Source organism: Pollachius pollachius (genome assembly GCF_949987615.1).
Source record: "Pollachius pollachius genome assembly, chromosome: 3".
Classification (NCBI taxonomy): Eukaryota; Metazoa; Chordata; class Actinopteri; order Gadiformes; family Gadidae; genus Pollachius; species Pollachius pollachius.
The window spans coordinates 49,938,834-49,960,368 of NC_136936.1; the positions used below are offsets into that span (position 1 = coordinate 49,938,834).

The 21,535-nt window shown below is 50.2% G+C and overlaps 1 protein-coding gene across 1 annotated transcript; it reads right to left on the reverse strand.

Moving 5' to 3' along the window:
- Positions 1-1,721: 1,721 nt before the first annotated feature.
- mospd2 (motile sperm domain containing 2) lies at positions 1,722-21,336 on the reverse strand. The gene is made up of 15 exons (XM_079731134.1): positions 21,100-21,336; positions 20,957-21,011; positions 20,433-20,588; positions 19,959-20,045; positions 19,366-19,520; positions 17,599-17,659; positions 17,474-17,512; positions 17,238-17,362; positions 16,196-16,369; positions 8,713-8,831; positions 6,015-6,108; positions 5,322-5,418; positions 3,803-3,923; positions 3,059-3,161; positions 1,722-2,507 (listed from the first exon to the last, which is right to left on the reverse strand). Exons 1-15 carry the CDS (start codon positions 21,130-21,132, stop codon positions 2,355-2,357), a joined length of 1,572 nt encoding a protein of 523 aa, XP_079587260.1. The 5' UTR covers positions 21,133-21,336; the 3' UTR covers positions 1,722-2,354.
- Between the last annotated feature and the right edge of the window lie 199 nt (positions 21,337-21,535).

The following is a 21,535-nucleotide window of genomic DNA, read 5'->3' on the forward strand; positions in this document are numbered from 1 at the left end:
CGGACCGCGAGGCTTCCCCCCCCCCTCCATCCCCTGCAGGGTCCGAGCCCCCCCCCCAGGCCAGAGGGTAGTCCTCAGAGACAGACCCCCCTCCCCCCACACACACACCCGCCATCTCGTTACCTCAATACTCATTAACTGGCCATCGATCCCCCGCTCCCCCCCCCCCGTTCCACCTGAAGAGACCTAAATCACTCGACGCTCGCCCCAGCACCCCGGGGGGGCCCGCCGCTTTCCCATCTCCGTTTTATATCCTCGGTGGCCGAAGGGTGTTTAATGTGCGATCGATGGCGGGCCGGAGGACTCCCTGTCTCGGTAAAGCGGCTGGGGGCGCGGCCGTCCGGACCGCCGGGATTAACGACGTCCCGGAGAACCAGAGGAGGAGACGACGCCCGCGGAAGCTTCTGGAGATGCTGCTTCTCAAACATCTCGCGGTTTTATCCCTCGCTCGCCACCCGCGCGCGCTTTCCAGCGCGCGCGGGTGGCGAGCGAGGGATAAAACCGCGAGATGTTTGAAGAGCAGCGTTCTTTCGAGCGGCGACTGCCTTGTGAGCGTTCCTCTCTGGCCGCACACAGGCTGGCTACAGAGCAACGTCTGCTCTGTGATTGGCTGTTGCCTGGCTCCTGTCCGTCACAGCGGCAAAGTCACCTGTCCACGAAGCTTTTAACTTCGCTCTCTGGAGATTCAGCCACTCCATTTACCTTCCCACTCCCTACCTCCCCGCCCCATCCCCATCCAACCACAAACACACGAGCACTTAACCCACCGAACACCACCACCGTGTCTTGCTGTGGCCGGTGCGAACGACTCGTACAGCGCAGGCGTCCGTGTTCTAATCACGCACACCAAAAAAGAAAAAAGAAAACGGGTGTAAATGCGTAGTAATTGTCATTTAATCACATGGTAAAAAAAAAAAGAAAAATAATAAAGTGTACATTTTGACCCGACGATGTCCAGTTCTAAAAATGGAAACAAGTAAATAAATACTACATTAGCCTCTCCTGTGGAAACCACTCAGCCTAAAGGACCACCCCCCGTCCCCCCTAAACCTAAACCTCACCACACCCACCCTCCACACCACCACCACCACCAGCCACTCTTCATCTATAGCCGTGCATGTGTTAGCTGTGTGTGTGTGTGTGTGGTACGTGTGTGCGTATGTGTATGCGTTGGGGGGGAAAGGGTCCTCCGGTGTGTCGCTGAGCGGGATCTTGTTATAGATATCCCGCCTTGCCGCCGAGCAGGGAGACTGCCGCCTCGCTCCCCTCGCCTGCCGGTTAATTGCGAGTGTATTTTTAGTTGGGCCGGCGGCTGGGTAATTAAAACAAATAAGGGCAGATAGCGCAGACGGATCCTCCGTGGCGCCCGGGCATTAGTGAGGTGGGAAGTTTAGCGAGGTCACACACAAACAGACACACGAGGAAACACGCGCACACACACCAGTATCACCACAAACACTTCCGGACACACGCGTTAACACTCTTGAGATGTTTTCAATTAGGAAGCTGTGGTCGGGTGGAGGAGGCGGCGGTGTTGATGGAGCCGAGGAGACACGCTCGGCTTCAGGCTCTGACCTCCGCCAGAGCCTCGGCGTTCAGTGCTACTCCACGTTTCCTCATTCCGTCTTTGATCGAAGCGCATAAATAAACGCGGACATGATGCAAGCACGCGGGGAACGCGAGCAATGTTGTCGTGAAGAGAGAAGAGATGCACGGAGAGATAAAAAATCGTATCGTTTTATTAATTATAGATATGTATTCTTATTTAAAATACAATAATGTACAGTATAACCGCATAATAAAATGACATACATATTTCTTCTTCTGAGCTTTTCAGTTTTTTTTGTTGCTAACAATAGACTCTGAAACTTCCGGACCAATCCTTTATAAAAACCTAACTTCTACTGATCACGTGTCACAGTGCAGGGAGACAGCCTCTTCCCCTGGAACCCGTCTCACCCTCTGACGCAACTGATACAGAATGTCGCTCTGTTTCCTGTCTGCCGACACACGCCCTCCTCCCCCTTTGCCATGACAACGGCATGAGAGAGAGAGAGAGAGAGAGAGACAGAGAGAGAGACAGAGACAGAGACAGAGAGAGAGAGATAGAGACAGAGAGACAGACAGACAGACAGACAGAGAGAGAGAGACAGACAGACAGACAGACAGACAGACAGACAGACAGACAGACAGACAGACAGACAGACAGACAGACAGACAGACAGACAGACAGACAGACAGAGAGAGAGAGAGTGGTCCTGCTGTAGTCTGGTCTGGTCCGTCTCTCTCCCGCTGATCTCTCCATCCAGGCCCCCCACTAGGGACCCCCACTATAGGGTCCCGGGTCGGGGGGGTCAGGAGCCCTGGTCCGGGGGCCCGTCCCGGTACAGCCCCTGGACGATGAGGGCCAGCAGCAGCACCATCAGGCCCAGAAGGACCTTCTGCGCCCAAAGGCAGGAGTCCAGCTTCTGCTCCAGACGCGCGTTGGACGCCATCACCCGCATCAGCTGGGGACGGGGGGGGGGACACAGGGTTAGGGGGTCTGTAGTGTCCGGTCAAAGACCTCTTCTTCTACTGCATTTACACAGCGCTTTTCTAACCATTGGCCGCTCAAAGCGCTTTACAATACTGCGTAACATTCACCCATTCACCTCATGCAAACATTCATGCACTCATTCACACACCGACGGCGGTGTCGGCCTAACAGGGCGACAGCCAGCTGGTCAGGAGCAGTCAGGGCGAGGCGCCTCGCTCAGGGACACCTCGACACTCAGCTAGGGGATCGAACTAGCGACCTGCCGGTAGCACATCCACATGCTCTACTCGTAGCCGTTCATTTCCGACTGGGATAGGGATGACGTCACCCAGAGAGCGGCCCGGAAAGTACATCTCACGCTCACAGCGCAGGATTGAACAGCTTTAAACTTAATCATATATAAATACGTATCATCATAACGTTGACATTTTAAAACGTTTGTTGAGGATTCACATCCACCCTTCACTGCGCCAGAGCCGCCCAGGCCCCGCCCACGTCCCCCGCCCTCCAATCAGAACTCACCGTGGTGCTCAGGTCCTGCTGCCCGTTGGCTCCCGTCTCCAGGGGGCCGTCCCCCGGGGGGCTCAGTGGCGGCTTAGCGCTCTCCATGACGTGACAGCGTAATCTAGGAGAGAGGAGGGGGCTCGTGAGAGGAGGGGGGGGTGAAGGCCGATTAGCAGACAGCGCCCGGCGTTTAGGGGTCACCCCCCCCCCCCCCCCCCCCCCGCCTGGGAGGAGGTCCAGGACAACGACGAATCAGAGACAAGCTTCATGGTCTGAGTCATTAGCCCGTAGCGCAACATCCACAACATCCTCATCCTGGCCACACCGGTGGACCAAACACAGGGAGGGGGGGCAGCTGAAAGACCCCGGGGCTCGTACCCTGAGCTCTGCTGGTCGACCTGCAGACATCCTGGAGCGGGACGGCTAAGATTGCCTCCTTCATGACACACAACATGCCGGTGCTTTGGATAGAAAGGTCAGCGCCCAATCGGGGGTAAGGGTTCAGTACCCGAGCTGGGTTCTGTAAAGAGCTGGGTTCTTTATGGAGCTGGGTTCTGTACCTGGTAATGAGCTGGGTTCTTTAAGGAGCTGGGTTCTGTACCCGGTAGGGCGCTGGGTTCTTTAAGGAGCTGGGTTCTGTACCCGGTAAGGAGCTGGGTTCTTTAAGGAGCTGGGTTCTGTACCCGGTAGGGCGCTGGGTTCTTTACCGGTAAGGGGCGCTGAGGGGGTTCTGTACCCGGTGAGTAGTACTGGGTTCTCTACCTGTGCTCCACGATGTTCGCTCTGGGGACCTCCTTCCAGAACTGGGCGAGCTCTTGGGTTCCGTTGGTTTCCATCTCTGCCGCCATGACCAGGAAGCGATCCTGGAGAGAGGCCGTGTAGCCTGCAGCAAACACACAACACAGCCGGTCAACCTACACACAACTCTCAGCAGGTGAACAGTGCAGCCTGCAGCAAACACACAACACAACCGGTAAACACACACACAACACTCAGCAGGTAAACCCACACACAACACTCAGCAGGTGAACAAACACACAACACTCAGCAGGTGAACAGTGTAGCCTGCAGCAAACACACAACACACAGGTCAAATTTTTGGCCTGTACACAACTGACTAAACAACACACACCAGGTAAACAGATTAGCCTGCAGCAAAAACACAACAAACACACAACACACCAGCTAAACAGTGTAGCCTGCAGCAAACACACAACACACACACAACATACACACAACACGCAGGAAAACAGACTCCCTTGGCCACCAACAGCCTCATCTAGGGAACTAATACTTCAATGTAATAATGTGCACTTTCCACTGTACATGTGTAATTAAGTATTTATTCTGTAGTGAAGGACCCCCTAGCCTCATTTATTGTGTAACCCCTAGGCGGGTACATGTATGCCCTCACGGCATGACATTGTAATCACTGTGTGATTTTTTTATTTTATTGTATTTTATTTTACGTGTGTATGAATTGCTGGACACTTTATACGCTTTATTTTATAACTGCATCTTTTTATATTCCATGGGCTGCTGTAACAAGTGAATTTCCCATGTATGGGATGAAATAAAGTTCTTATCTTATCTACATTCCTGGAGTTTATTAGATTACTAAAAGGTGCTTTGTGGACCCTGATCTTAAACATTGACTCTGAAAGCCGCTCTGGACCGTGAGCCCTCGACTGAACGGAAACAAAGGCTCCTGCTGTTGGGGGTAGTGAGCGCCAGAGACAGCAGACTTGGCTCTGTCTCACCCTACGGCCTCCGGAGGCACTCACTAAAGGTCACCCTTCGAAAGAGTGAGGTGACCGGAAAAAAAGTAGAGTTGAAGGAAAACGTTCCCACTCAGGCCCCCATTAGGTCCTCGAAGCTCAGCAGTTAAAGTCACGCCGGTCACCCCCCCCACACACACACACACACACACACCCTCCCCCCTCCCCTCGTTGTGTTCCCCTCGTGACCCCCCCGCCCCGGCCAACGTCCCGCTGAAAGGACTTTTATTTCGCATATTCCTATTTTATCCCTTCTGAAATATTAATATTAAAAAACGACCTGCACGGCCACTTTGGGCAAGGTAACAAAACACTCAGGTAGTGTGTGTGTGTGTGCGTGTGTTTGTTTGTGTAGGTGTTTGTTTGTGCGTGTGCTGTGTGTGTGTGTGTGTGTGTGTGTGTGTGTGTGTGTGTGTGTGTGTGTGTGTGTGTGTGTGTGTGTGTGTGTGTGTGTGTGTGTGTGTGTGTGTGTGTGTGTGTGTGTGTGTGCGTGCGTGAGGTACCTCCATGTAGAGACACCAGGATCTCCACCGAGGCGCCCGCCTCACAGCTGCTGCTGCTGGGCTTCACGCGGTACTTCTCCGGGGCGGTGGTCCGCACCTGTGGAGGTCAGGACCGGCTATCAGAGACCAGTCAAACACACACACACACACACACACACCTGCACCCACACAGACTTGCACTTGCACACTCACACACATACACCTAAAAAAATGTACGAGTGAACATGCACAGACACACACACAAAGATATGTCCATGCGTGCACGTGCAGTAACACCAACGCACACACACACCCAAACACACAAGCGAAATCGCACATACCTACACACACAGGACACTATTACGCAGACACACACTTGCACACCCACACATATACAAAGACTTGCGTACACAAAAATGAACTTGCACCCACGTGAACATGCACAGACACACAAACACACACACACACAGATACATGCACGTAACAGCAATGCACACACACCCAAACACGTGTGTGTGGGTGTGTGTGAATCGCATATACCTACACACACAGAAGGACACTATAACGCATGCACATGCACACACACACAGATAGACACGCACACCATACATACACCAACACACACACAGGCACTGTCCGCACGCACACCATACACACACACATACAGAGACACTTTCACGCACAAACCACACACACACACACACACACACACACCTTGAAGGCCACTTGGTTCTTGGTGATGTTGCAGAGGATAATGAGGCATTTCTTCTCCGTGTCCTTAGAGCCGAAGCTGAGCTCCTCTGCCGGGCTGCAGGAGAGACAGAAGATAAGAGCAGGTACGAACGGCGACTCTGACGCTGTTGGGAACGCCGATCTGGAAACCGGATATCAGTAAGGACGCCGACGCCGGGCGCTCCACGCGTCTGTTCTGGACTGACTGGAGCCAGCTGAGGAAGCGCGACGCTGCTCTCTGAGGAGGCTGTGCGGAGGCTGATGACCTGCTGGTGTGTTCAGATGAAGAGCTCCAGCCTCTGCTCTGCCATCTCCACCATCCACAGGGCCAGCGCCTCGCCGCTACACATCAGCTAATCACCTGCCGCCCACGACGCCCCCGCGGTCACGGCTACCGGCTCTCTGCCCGGCACACACCCCTCCGTCCCAGAGTGTGTGTGTACAGCGCACGCACGCACGCACGCACGCACACGCGCACGCCAAACACGCATGCGCGAACACGTCATTCAATCAACGACATAGCAGTGATCTAAGCTAATAAAAGGGAGACGAAAACCTTAAACCCAACCAGGGTGCCGACCAATTACCCCGTATTACACCCCAATGCACATTGGAAGTTAAAGACCACAACACCCAGGGGACTCCTCGATTAACTGGGCTGTTTACTCGATCTCTCCCCCCCCACCCCCCCAGCCTGTCCTCTAATGAATGCAGCCTCAGTGACGCTCGTCCCAAAGTGGGCCATCTTCACAGCCAGCGGCCGCGCTGCAGAACTTTCGCAGCGTTTGGATTCGATTCCTGGGCCGCTGCGACATCGCTTCCCCCCACCCCCGCTTCCTTTTCATGTGTGCAGGAAAACCAGCACCCCTCCCCCCCCCCCCACACACACACACACACACACACACCCAAAACCACCGGGGTCTCTGATTGGGCGAGCCAGACTCTGAAACGCTCCTGCCTTTAAGGTGGCGAATAATCTCTTTATCGCTCTGGTACACAGCCTCCAGTCCGTAAAGACCTTCTGATCAAAGAGTACAATATGCGCTGGGAGGGGGGGGGGGGGGAGAGGCCTGGGGCTGTTATTCATGAGCACCGAGATGACAAACGGCACGGGGAACCGAAGTAGGCCAAGCCGAGCGCTCACCTGAAATGTGACGAACCGGTTGAATCGCTGCGGTTGCGCACCAACAACCACAACACCAACAACCACAACACCAAGGCGGGCCGTGCCTCATCGGGTCCACGTACGGTTGGTTAGTTCGTGTGTCACTCACGGGGCCGGCGGTACGGACCGCAGCGGAGAGAGAAGGCGGAGGGCCGTGGCCCAGGGGGCCGTTGTCACGGTGATCTGGGCGCTTTGAGGACAGCACAGCACATGCTCCGCGATGAGGAGATGAACGGGTCTTTCATCAGCGAGTCGTCGATTCTGGCGACGCAGCAAAAAATATGAACCGATTGATCGGACGGACGATTGATTCGACACCGCTCGGTTTCTGCAGCCGAGGGGGGGGGGGTGAGGCCGCCGTTCTGCTCAACATAAACAAACAAAGGACACTGGTTCACTGGGGGAAGGGGTCAGAGCTGGCTCTGGGTCAACAAACTTGTTGCAGGGCTGATGTGAAATGATCTGTGCCTGTAATTATCAAATACATTCGAAGACACCATAGAGAATTGCCTTTCTTGACAACAATAAAAGGAGGGGAACTCGCACACCATGTAGCCGACGCAACAATAAGTTTTCATTGAATAAAAGTGTAAAGTGCTACCCAAAGCGGTGTGAAAAACGTTTTCAGTCCCATTCAGACCATCCTCAGTGCAAACATACAAAGGTAAAAGACTTCCTTATATAGACTACGCCTAGTTGGTGGCAGACATGTCAATCAAAAGGTCAGGTAGGTTGACGTGTTGACTTGACATTTTTAAAAGGCACCGCTCACCTATTTTCACTTTTCTTGACAACACACATGGCCGAGCTCAAGCCTGAATTCAGGCACCACGCCTGAACTCTATCAGGCCTGTTGTTGACATCACGAGCTGTGATCCAGCAGTCCTTCTGCGTCACAGCAGAACTCCTGGGGGAGACGGAACAGAGCCTGGGCCCGAACCGACCACTGCAAGGGGCGGAGTTACGCCCTGCGTCCTGTTTCGATATGGCGATAGTCTACCAAAAACCAAAGAGTATTTGTACAGTGAGCATATACACTTTCTAACAGTTCACTACTGCTGACCTTCTGTTTACTACAGGTCACCGCCTTCAGCGACACGATTGGCTGAAACAAACACGACGCGAAAGAATGTGAAACACCCGTTCACCAGCTCAGAGCTGGCCTGCCGCCAGACAAGGGCGTGACTCAGGAGGTAGAGAGGGTTGGCTGGTCACCGGAAGGCTGCTAGTTCGATCCCCGGCTCCTCCTAGCCGGGTGTCGAGGTGTCCCCGAGCGAGACGCCTCACCCCGACTGCTCCTGACGAGCTGGCTGTCGCCCTGCATGGCTGACACCGCCGTCCATGTGAATGTGTACGTGAATGGATGAATGTTAGGCAATAATAAAGTAAAGTGCTTTGAGTGGTCACTGGTTAGAATAGCGCTGCATAAATGCAGTCCGTTTACCATCTACTACAGAGGTGGGTGTAAAGTGGGGTCTTTGGGAGCGGGTTTGGGGGGTGGGGGGGAGGGCGTACCTCACGTGCAGCAGGGGGCCCTTGAAGGTGGTCAGGGGTTTGCGGACCCCCCGGGTGCGTCCCGCGGCGTCCCCCTTATCGCCGTCCTCCGATCGCAGGCTGTCTTCCAGGAAGTTCACCTGCGCCCACAGAGGAGAGGACATGGTCGTGAGCATAGGGTCGTGCGCTGCCCGCTGATAACCCCGACCACGTGACCGCGATCTGGCCAATCAGCTCCGTACAGAGGGGTCAGCTGACGGCCAGTCAGTGGTCGTGGTTAGTGTTCAGTTCTCTGAAATGGAGACGGGTTGGTTGAGGGATTGCGGGTTTTGTAAAATATTAGCGAGAACCACATTGTGAGGACTAATGGTGAATCTGTTTTGGTGTTTCGAGGAAGTCGTTAATGCCTCGCGTCCGGTGATGAGAGCTGCAAGGAATAACCCCCGAGCACATGATCCCTGACGGAGGATGTTGTAAGGGGCGGACGCGTCTCTATTCATCCAGTCAGCGCTTTCATTTACACCACAGACTGCTGCTGCAGCCCCGTCCAACTCTCACATACATGCACGCACAAATACATACAAACACAGTCACACACACACACAGCAGTGTCATAATCACAAGACCACACAGGCCAGCTGACCGGATCGACCCAGAGTGGCCCTCCTATTGGTCCAGTCGGACACGTCTAGAGACAAAGGTCATTTTGAAACGTTTGCACTTGCGTCAGCGCTGAGTGTGTTGTTGTGTATGTGTGGGGGGAGGGGGCAGACAGATGGGAGGGTGGGCGGGAGTGTGCGGGAGGTTAATGTGCTCCCCAGTGACAGAAACAGGTGTGTGAGTCAGAACTGAGAGGGGGTTCTCCTGCATTGAGCAACAAGCACGAAGCTGGTGTGCGGTCTGGGGGGATGGGAGTGTGAGGTCAGGGGGGGCGCTGTAATAAAGACATGAGAACCTAACTGTTGCTTCTCTCTTTATTCAGCGCAGAGCAGAAACAAAACCGAGTGCATCAGTCGCGTCTTTATGCAAATGATGCAAATTACATTCAGGTAAATAAGGGACACTGAAATGAAATGTAAAACCACACTAGTGTAAAACTTGAAATGTAATACCAATGGTACATTTATAATTACGATTCACTCAAATTAAGATTTCTATTCATCAAATTAACCAAATCCAGCAGATGAAGAATCAAAATACAGTTCAAGGAATATAAACGAATATTACACTTATTATATGAACATGGATTACATTAGGATTACAGAAAATAGTTCAATTCAATAATAAAAGAGCATAATTTTGATTTAGAAATAAAATGCTAACACTGTCCTTAATAGTTTACACACAATTTGTCTCATAAAAAGAATATCTTACGATTATGGATTAATTTAAAATTCTCTGTTCCCCAAAGCGGAAATATTTGGAGACTTACAATATATGTTATTGATTGTGATGATAGTGGTATTAAGGCACAATATCGACTTTGATATCATAAAAAACGAACGATTACATTAGTGATTACTGTAAGTGACACAAAAAAAGAGCAGACATTATAATTTAAAACAAAATAAATCATCCAGATGTGTTGAAAGTGTAACGACCTCTCTACTGTTGACTAACAGTATCTTCAGTCAAAGGTTATCAAGCATCGAAGTGATCAGTGCAGAGCTCAGGTCAGTCGGGATAAGGGTTAGAGTTCGACTGAAACATATTCTCTACTGTCCTCAGGTCAGTCGCGAGAAGGGTTAGAGTTCGACTGAGACGTTTTCTCTACTGTCCTCAGGTCAGTCGCGAGAAGGGTTAGAGTTCAACTGAGACGTATTCTCTACTGTCCTCAGGTCAGTCGACAGAAGGGTTAGAGTTCAACTGAGACGTATTCTCTACTGTCCTCAGGTCAGTCGAGAGAAGGGTTAGAGTTCAACTGAGACGTATTCTCTACTGTCCTCAGGTCAGTCGACAGAAGGGTTAGAGTTCGACTGAAACGTATTCTCTACTGTCCCCAGGTCAGTCGAGATAAGGGTTAGAGTTCAACTGAGACGTATTCTCTACTGTCTTCAGGTCAGTCGACAGAAGGGTTAGAGTTCAACTGAGACGTACTCTCTACTGTCCTCAGGTCAGTCGACAGAAGGGTTGGTGTTCAACTGAAATGTACTCTCTACTGTCCTCAGGTCAGTCGACAGAAGGGTTAGAGTTCAACTGAGACGTATTCTCTACTGTCCTCAGGTCAGTCGACAGAAGGGTTAGAGTTCAACTGAGATGTATTCTCTACTGTCCTCAGGTCAGTCGAGAGAAGGGTTAGAGTTCAACTGAGACGTATTCTCTACTGTTCAGGTAGAGAACACGTCTAGAGGTACTGTTCAGGTCAGTCGAGAGAGAGTAGGCATTTGATAAGCTCTAGACAATACAAACTTTTGAAACTTTTTTCCTGACAAAAATACATTTGTTTCACATTCGAGAATTCAAAGTGGAGCGGTTTGGGAGTGTGAATCATTCTCTGGGTTCAAGTCGTTCAAAAAGGTTGAAATGTAGAAAAAGCAGCTGCGGCTTAAGGAAGACTGGGGTCACCAGGGGACAGGGGTCAGGGGTCAGGAGGTGTACGCAGCACCAGAAACACGACACGCGAGTACACCGCCGTACGCACGGGCGGCCCCTCGAGCCGTCCGGCCTCTGAGCTCCTCGTGTGACCTCACTCGCGGCCTCCCCACCACCAGCCCTTGGTGTGAAAACAGAGAGAGATCATTTGTCATCACAGTGAACCGAGGCGGGGCCGACGCCCGCATGTCACAGTCACGCTGGTGCCTTTGTCTTTCTTGTGGTGTGTGTGTGTTGGGGGGGGGGGGGGGGGGGGGGGGGGGTCGGCCGGGGGTTCGATCCCACATCACGTGGAGACAGGCTGGCCTTAGAACCAGAATCTGTAGCTGCTTAAGCTAGAGCCAATAAAACCAGAATCAGTAGCTGCTTAAGCTAGCGCCAATAAAACCAGAATCAGTAGCTGCTTAAGCTAGCGCCAATAAAACCAGAATCAGTAGCTGCTTAAGCTAGCGCCAATAAAACCAGAATCAGTAGCTGCTTAAGCTAGCGCACTTAGAACCGGAATCAGTAGCTGCTTAAGCTAGCGCCAATATAACCAAAATCAGTAACTGCTTGAGCTAGCACACCTTAGAACCAGAATCAGTAGCTGCTTAAGCTAGCGCCAATGAAACCAGAATCAGTAGCTGCTTAAGCTAGCGCCAATATAACCAAAATCAGTAGCGGCTTGAGCTAGCGCCAATAAAACCAGAATCAGTAGCTGCTTAAGCTAGCGCACTTAGAACCGGAATCAGTAGCTGCTTAAGCTAGCGCCAATATAACCAAAATCAGTAGCTGCTTGAGCTAGCGCCAATATAACCAGAATCAGAAGCTGCTTTAACTATCGCCAATAGAATCGGAATCTGTAGCTGTTTGAGCTTGTGCACCTTAGAACCAGAATAAGTAGCTGCTTAAGCTAGCACCAATAAAACCAGAATCAGTAGCTGCTTAAGCTAGTGCACTTAGAACCGGAATCAGTAGCTGCTTAAGCTAGCGCCAATAAAACCTGAATCAGTAGCTGCTTAAACTAGCGCCAATATAACCAAAATCAGTAGCTGCTTAAGCTAGTGCACTTAGAACCGGAATCAGTAGCTGCTTAAGCTAGCGCCAATGAAACCAGAATCAGTAGCTGCTTAAGCTAGCGCCAATATAACCAAAATCAGTAGCGGCTTGAGCTAGCGCCAATAAAACCAGAATCAGTAGCTGCTTAAGCTAGCGCACTTAGAACCGGAATCAGTAGCTGCTTAAGCTAGCGCCAATATAACCAAAATCAGTAGCTGCTTGAGCTAGCACCAATATAACCAGAATCAGTAGCTGCTTTAACTATCGCCAATAGAATCAGAATCAGTAGCTATGAGCTTGTGCACCTTAGAACCAGAATCAGTAGCTGCTTAAGCTAGCGCCAATAAAACCAGAATCAGTAGCTGCTTAAGCTAGTGCACTTAGAACTGGAATCAGTAGCTGCTTAAGCTAGCGCCAATAAAACCAGAATCAGTAGCTGCTTAAGCTAGCGCCAATATAACCAAAATCAGTAGCTGCTTGAGCTAGCACACCTTAGAACCAGAATCAGTAGCTGCTTAAACTATCGCCAATAGAATCAGAATCAGTAGCTGTTTGAGCTTGTGCACCTTAGAACCAGAATCAGTAGCTGCTTAAGCTAGCACCAATAGAATCAGAATCAGTAGCTGCTTAAGCTAGCGCACTTAGAACCGGAATCAGTAGCTGCTTAAGCTAGCGCCAATAAAACCTGAATCAGTAGCTGCTTAAACTAGCGCCAATATAACCAAAATCAGTAGCTGCTTAAGCTAGTGCACTTAGAACCGGAATCAGTAGCTGCTTAAGCTAGCGCCAATGAAACCAGAATCAGTAGCTGCTTAAGCTAGCGCCAATATAACCAAAATCAGTAGCGGCTTGAGCTAGCGCCAATAAAACCAGAATCAGTAGCTGCTTAAGCTAGCGCACTTAGAACCGGAATCAGTAGCTGCTTAAGCTAGCGCCAATATAACCGAAATCAGTAGCTGCTTGAGCTAGCGCCAATATAACCAGAATCAGTAGCTGCTTTAACTATCGCCAATAGAATCAGAATCAGTAGCTGTTTGAGCTTGTGCACCTTAGAACCAGAATCAGTAGCTACTTAAGCTAGCGCCAATAAAACCAGAATCAGTAGCTGCTTAAGCTAGTGCACTTAGAACTGGAATCAGTAGCTGCTTAAGCTAGCGCCAATAAAACCAGAATCAGTAGCTGCTTAAGCTAGCGCCAATATAACCAAAATCAGTAGCTGCTTGAGCTAGCACACCTTAGAACCAGAATCAGTAGCTGCTTAAACTATCGCCAATAGAATCAGAATCAGTAGCTGTTTGAGCTTGTGCACCTTAGAACCAGAATCAGTAGCTGCTTAAGCTAGCACCAATAGAATCAGAATCAGTAGCTGCTTAAGCTAGCGCACTTAGAACCGGAATCAGTAGCTGGTTAAGCTAGCGCCAATAAAACCAGAATCAGTAGCTGCTTAAGCTAGCGCCAATAAAACCAAAATCAGTAGCTGCTTGAGCTAGCGCACCTTGGAGCAAGCATCCCCTCCTCCCAGCCTGATCCGTCAGGTCAGATACTGGGGGAATGAAGGAAAACCTCTCTCTGCTGATTTCTAATCGTTTGGAACATGCTCACACTCACTGTGTCAATACATTAAACACCGCCCAACACAACCGCTTCCCAGGCTGGAATTACTCTCCAGTGCGATTCCCAGTTTAACGGCCCCTTAATCGTTCGGTAAAAAGGCTGACAGACAAATTCTACAACTAGTTGCAAGAAGAAGAAATAATCCCTTCCTGTGAAGGGCTGGGAAACAGCAGCAGCTACCTGCGTGATCAGGGCTCCACCGCCCAATCACCCTTCTCCTTCCTCTTTGTTTGTGTAAAGCAGACTGTTGACACGCGACACTAATTGGCTGATCTGGTCGTCAACGGCCCTGTTGCTGCCGGGGTAGCTCCTCAGAGACCCCCACAGACATCCCCCCCGAGGCTGGGGGAGGATGACAGATGAAGAGCCCCAGGGGTCACCGCCTAAAGGTTTCAAGCCCCTGTTATCATGCTCAGGTTCAGACTACCCCTGATACCTGGGTACTGAGATGGAAACGACCAGTAAATAGAGATCCACTAAAACCAAATCCAGCCCTCTTGATAGGGCGGCGTGCCCGAGGGTTGGAAACATGAATGGGGAATGCGTTGCAGAGAGAGAGGGCGGGGGGGTTTCACTGAGGGCACTTGGATATGCAGCAGAACCTCCTGAGATGACCTCTTTAACGGCCGTTCTCTATTCAGACGCACGCCTGGCCAGAGAGAGCAGCTCACTGTGATGATGAGAGGGCCGGCCCGATCGACCGGGGGGACAACGGCCTGTCTGCAGCGGGGGGGCAGAGGCAGGAGGGATCTGTGGAGGCCAGGCTCCCCGGGGGGGGGGCTCTACACACCTTGGCAGGACCAGAACCGGCCGAGACCGGACTCTGGGCAGCCGAACGGAGTGGAGATCCGCCGTGGTCAACCAGGCGAACATTTTTCCAAAAACAACAAGGAACCAACGCAGACAGACAACACAACACAACGCAACGCAATGCAACGCAACACAACACAACACACAGCCCGGGCTGGAGCAGAGAAGCTCTGCTGAAGTGCGAGGAGAGCTCAGAGCAGGAGGAGAGGAGGGGTTGGCATGGCAGCACCGGCAGTGTGTGTGTGTGTGTTTGTTGGTGTGTTGGTGTGTTGGTGTGTGTGCGCTGGGCTGGATGAGGGGACCTGGGGGAGCCCTGGGCTGGGGGCGGCGTGGTGGTGGAGATGTGTGGGTTATTGTTGCAGGGATTACACTGCAGCAGTGAGAGACAGTGGGAGTCACCTTGACGGAGACAAAAAGTCCTGGATTAACGACACGCCGAATCAGGGCATTAATGCCACTTAATTCACGCTTAAACCTCGGTGGAGAAACCCGATTACATGCTGTAATCAGGCTCGGGAAAAAGAAAAAGCTGGAAATGAAGCGAAATGTCTCGGTGAAGACGAGTCCCCCCCCCCTCCCCACTACCCCTCGTTTTAACTTTATCCAACGCCCGCGCTGGTGGCTTATGCTTATCAGAGCCGATGCTAAGTCGTCACTCTATCTCCTCTCCCATTGATGAGCTGCTGTGAGTGGCTCTGGCTGTTGTGGTTTCGAATAAATTAGGCAGCATTCAAAAGTTCAACCCCAAAAAAAGCGATTTTTCAAATCAAAACCTTTAAGTTTTATCATCTGTTCATTGAACACGATGTTGCTGCTCGCCCTCCTCTGTCCCCACGGAGGCGTTGAAACGAGCGTCTCGATACGTAAGAGACCCTTCATCAGATTCACAGACACAGAGAGCCCACACACTCCCCACTTCCCCCACAATGCACTGCACCACATACTTGAGTCATGGCATGCATCATAACCATATATGCAGCCCATATATGAGGCTTACCTTCACTAGCAACTGCACCCTCAAATAAACCATGACAACAAGCTGAAAAAACAAACTGCAACGGCAAATATAGAGTTACAAGCATTCCTGTGTGCTACCGGTGTGTTTGTTGATTCTGCCTCAGAGCATCGCGCCTGACACCAGGGTAAACAACAGCGATGTAGCACTGTGGTCTTCGTACTAATGTTGTAATGTAAGAAGTACATTAGTGGAAGGACATTAAAGTACTTCTACTGGGGAACTCTCATTGTTTCCAAAAGATAGACATGCTCTTGTTATTGTTTGCATTCACGGCAGCCACATGGACGTCATTAGAACAAATGATTTAGTTACGGATTGTTTTGGGGAAGCCAGGGAGACGGTACAATGGTCTCATCACCCAGACGGGGGAAGACCTTTAAATGGAGGAAGAAAAATGAACAGACTATACGAACAAAGTATTTTCCCCTGTACCTTTTTGCTCTTTTTAGAGTCGTCTGAGTTGAAGCTGGCCTCCAGAGTCTCCTTCACCTCCGATTGGCCCTCCTTGCTCTCCACGTCATCCTCGCTCACGATTGGTCCGTTCTCCATGACGGGCGTGAGGAAGTCGTCGTCAGGGAGGGGGGGGTAGCTGTACTTGAAGGGGTCCTGGAATGTAGATCAGAGCCATGAAGATACGGACACCCTGACCCCATCAATATATATATATAGACAACATAATACGTACACAAACCCTGACCTCATCAATATGTATATAGAGAACAAAATATGTACACGCACCCTGACCCCATCAATATATATAGAGAACATAATATGTACACACACCCTGACCCTACAGATATCTATAGAGAAAACACTTTTATCTAAGGCGACTTACGAGTACACAAGACGAAAGCTGGCTCTTCGGGAGCAGTTAGTGTGAGGTGTCTTGCTCAGTGACCCCTCAACAGCCGGGGATCGGACTACGGACTAAGTCAACCCGTTCTACCTCCTGAGCTAAGCCGACCATAAATCGGTATGAAAACCATGAAAATGACATAATGTGCATTCCTCCACCGCTCTCCATGGCCAGTCCACGGCCACACCGTGGCCAAGGTGGTGCGGTACGGGATCAGTGAGTTCTCTACAGTGAGTTCTCTACAGTGGTCAGTGAGTTCTCTATTGTGAGTTCTCTACATTGAGTTCTTTACAGTGAGTTCTCTACAGTGAGTTCTCTACAGTGGGTCCTCAGTGGGTTCTCTACAGTGGGTGCTCAGTGAGTTCTCTACAGTTGGTGCTCAGTGGGTTCTCTACAGTGAGCGCTCAGTGAGTTCCCTACAGTGAGTTCTCTACAGTTGGTTCTCTACAGTGGGTGCTCAGTGGGTTCTCTACAGTGAGTGCTCAATGAGTTCTTTACAGTGGGTGCTCAGTGGGTTCTCTACAGTGAGCGCTCAGTGAGTTCCCTACAGTGAGTTCTCTACAGTGGGTTCTCTACAGTGGGTGCTCAGTGGGTTCTCTACAGCGGGCTGTGTCCTACCGTTCCGCCCATGTGGAGGGGCAGGTACTCAGGATCGATGAAGGTCTGCACCTCGGACCTGGAGGAGAACTTCAGCTTGCTGACGGCCTCGGGGCCAAGCCAGGTCTTCACGATCTTCCAGGCCGCTGCGACATCCACACGTTTATATTATTTATATTATTAGTATCGTTGAGTTCATAAGAAAGAACAGGAAAGGCTTTATTTGAGGGATATTAAAAAGCTTGCTGGAGTCTCACCGTTCATGATCCAGGGCATATCCACGATAATCATTTTGGCTGAGGAGATAAGATCACAATCAGAACCAGTCCTACTGCGGAACAAAGATCTGTTGTGTTTACGGCCTCACACAGCCGTTACTTACAGAGGAACTTTGGGTAGTAGATCTTGAAGCAATTGATGATGTACTTCACAAAGTCCATGTCCTGAGAGAGTGAACACGTTGAGAAGGATACAAATTATTGAATAAACTCCAATAAAGACCTCTGCACTCAACAAAAGCAGAAGTGACATTTGCGCATATTAAACATGCTCCTAAAGAAAGAAATGTTGAAGCTGCCAGGATGGTTCGCACCGCAACATCTGCCCCCTCTGACACACTAGAGATGGATGGCTGCATTCTGGCAGCTAGCGTTTTTAATGAAACAGAAGTGTCTTTTAAATCTATTTATACCGGGCGGCACGGCGTTACACTGGGCTGTTCGATGGTTTGAGTTTGTCATCTTGAAACTGGCTGTTGGTTTGAGTACTTTCGATGCGGATGAGATCAAAGTTTCACAAAGCACAAGGTCACAAAACACGGCTTTGTCCATCCTCTGCCATCACCATTAGGGCTGAACATTTTGGGGAAATAATCGAATTGTGATTATTTCAACCAATATTACGATTGCGATTTACTAGGCGATTTTTCCTTTTAAAGTTCCTTATTTTCTACATTATTCTCCAAACAAGCAATAAATCATTCTGTAGTATGACCAACACAACATCGGAAGCAGTCAACATATAAACTGCTCGTTCCTTTCGGCCAGGCCTATGTCTTGAGATGAACTGATGCATCAATTGACATTATAACATCTTTATTTAACTATTGGATTGTAAAAGAAAAGTAATACGGATCTATTTGGATCTCACGTCAGTAACAATAATTTATTTTTAATTGCAGCCTTTTGCGATTTGCAAATCGCTTTCTATTACATTGCGATGTCGGTTTGAATTCGATTAATTGTTCAGCCCTTATCAAACTGGACGAGGCCTCCGCTGCCAGGCTAGGCTCGACCGCAGACCCCATCGCCGAGCGAAGACGCCCCCCCCCCCCCAGATGTGCGCTTGCTGGCTAGGTGCACCAGCCAGTCGCGCCGCGGCTTAACAGACCTCCATTACAATGCTACCACCGGCCCTCTAAATCCACTAAGCCCATATTTGGGTTTCCACATGTATGTGTGGCGTTTGGCGTGCTCCTGCATACGGGCGTTTAAATGAGACGTTTATCCGGTGGGGGGGCTGAGCCGGCCGCTGATCCGGGCGGCGGGGAACCGCCCGCAACGCCGGGACGCGCACGACCGCCAGATTAGCCCGCCCGCTCGGATTGGCCGGCTGGATTTAAAGGTCACTTTAATCTCCCCCGTGTCAAAGAGTATCAGTCCCTCACAGACTGCGAAACGGGCAAGACGCGCAGAGATAGAAACTATAAAAAACTTAGAGAAGTGATGATTCCGTGTTTATGACATATGACCGGATTTGAAAGAGCTGGAAATAAATCTGGAAATATGTGAATAAATATGTGTTATTATTAATATATTAATTGATGTGTTCCTTTATTGATAAAACATACATAACCATATACACATATATATACATAAATATACACATACACACACACGTGTATATGTATACACATACACGTATAGATATGTGTATTCACATACACATATATATGTGTATACACATACTGATACACATATACACACACACACATATATATATACACACATACATACACACGCACACGCACACACACACACACACACACACACACACACACACACACACACACACACGCACGCAAACACACACACAAACCAGAACAACACCATGACACTGACTCCTAATCTAGTCTTGCTGGTGGACTTACGATGTTGCCCAGGCCCGACTCACACATGTCGAACACAACGGTGAGCTGCATGCCGGGCTCCCTGACGGCGTAGCGCTCCAGCCAGAACGCCACGTACTTCTTCTTGTCCACCACTGTCTTAGTGTCCTTCACGTGGAGCTTCACCTTGAACCAGACTGAGGAGATAGGAGAGAGGAGGAGGTCAGAGGAGGAACCAGACTGAGGAGACACAGAGAGGAGAAGTTCAGGTCAGCAACGGGTCAGAGGAGGAACCCGACTGGGGAGACACAGAGAGGAGGAACTAAACGTTCCTCCTCTCTGTGTCTGCCCAGTCTGGTTCCTCCTCTGACATGAAGCTCTCCTCTCTGTGTCTCCCCAGTCTGGGTCAAGGTGAGTAGACAGAGCTTCAGGTCAGTAACAGGTCAGAGGAAGAACTAGAGGAGGGACTTTGGTGTTCACCTTCATACATAAGTAACAATGTTAATATACTATCCATTACTGAACAAGGTGTCCCCGTGTCACAAGAACAGAACGTGGGTTCACTCAGTGCCCAGATACAGATTGAATAGAGGGACTAAAGCAAACAAGAGGATACAGCAGAGTTTACTACGTACAGAGTTTGTTGCCTTCCTTATCGTAGCCGTGGAGGAAGACGGCGCCGGTGTCAAACATCCATCTGGGAATGCTGCTCTCCGTGAGATCTGTGACACACACAAACACGCAAACCAGCAAACACACAAACACACAAACACACACTGTCACATTTGCTCCTATGAGGTCATGATGTTTGACATCTGTCAAACACCCGCAAATCTGGACAAACACTCACACCAGTTGCTGGATATCAAAACCCCTTTCATCGGAATCCCAAAACAAACCCCGACTAATTTAATTTGGGAGTGTGCTGTGGTGCGGACTGTGTGCTATGTGTGAAAGCCAGGAGACTGGGCGACCGGAAAAACAATAGGCCGTTGTTTTCGGATCCCGGGACGCACAAAGGGAACAGCCACTAACATTGAGCGCAACACGCTAACCATGTCAACAGCCACTCTGTTGTGTGTTCCAATGAACACAACATAAACTCCTACCGTTCAGCCCCAGCTCTTTCCGCCACTGGAAACTCTCGTCAATCATCTTCAAGGCATCGTCGATCACAAAGTGCCTCCACGTCAGGTAGCTGTCCACCAAGGCGTCATCCTTCAGCAGTCGGTCCACGTCCCTGGAGTCGTACTTGTCTGGCGAATCTGCAGAATGTAACACAGTAGTTGTACATTCATACATGCGCACAGGCATTGGTAATAACCTCTCCATTTGTATAGTCCTGAATAGGATCAAGATGGTTATGAATGGCAGGTGACTTAGTGTTTGATTAAATTGGTTATTACGAGATCATAATGCATGTGTATTGTCTATTGTGTGAGGTGGAAACAGTCTTCTGCGTTCAGTGTGAACACGGCATCCAGCACAACCGGGAAGTAATGCTCTGACCTCTGCAACCATCTCGTTATACTGTTCACATTACAACTAAACTAAACCCATCAAACCACCCAAAGAACAGGCAGACAGCTTCCTCTACGGGTCACTTATTACCAGTTTACACCGGCGGTGTTACCTTGCAGGAGTTCAGTCCTGAACCTCTCCCTGGTTTCCTCCACTCTGCAGGCGGTCTGTTGTGCAGACGTCAGAGCGTTAGAGAGCAAGACATGGGACACGTCAATAACAGCGCTCTGCTGGTGTTGTTGTTGTTGTTGTTACCTGCTCGGCTTCGGTCGGCTCCAGCTCGGCCATGTTCAAGTGTCTCCTGGTTCTCCTGCTGCTGCGGGTAGAGGGTGATTAGCTATTGTCGGCTAGCATGGCTAACACGGACTACTAGCGGACAGAATCAGTGCAGGAGGTTAATGCCGAGGGTCCGTCCTCTCGGTGGGGAAATGCTCTAACTCTGGCCACACCTATCGCGAGAGTTACTCTTATCCGCCTTCTCAGTTGACAAGAAGCAACAAGTTTGTCGCTGACAGTGATGAGTTTACGGGGAAACGAGATAAGAGACACGGGATACAGGAACCGCGTATTGTTCCACGCATGCACACTTTTTGTTACTCAAGACATGACATAGAAATGTAGACTGTAGTAGCTACCATATAAATGTTGACATAGACGCTGGATAGACAGCTTTGACCCATTGCTGAGACAC

Bases quoted from the DNA above. Each gene is read 5' to 3' on its own strand.
- mospd2 (XM_079731134.1), bottom strand. From the start codon at position 21,132: ATGGCCGAGCTGGAGCCGACCGAAGCCGAGCAG. The intron at 19,521-19,958 runs GTACGTAGTAAA...CTATCTCCTCAG, and splicing joins TAAGGAAGGCAACAAACTCT to TCTGGTTCAAGGTGAAGCTC. The intron at 17,660-19,365 runs GTAAGTCCACCA...TCACTCTCTCAG, and splicing joins AGTCGGGCCTGGGCAACATC to GACATGGACTTTGTGAAGTA.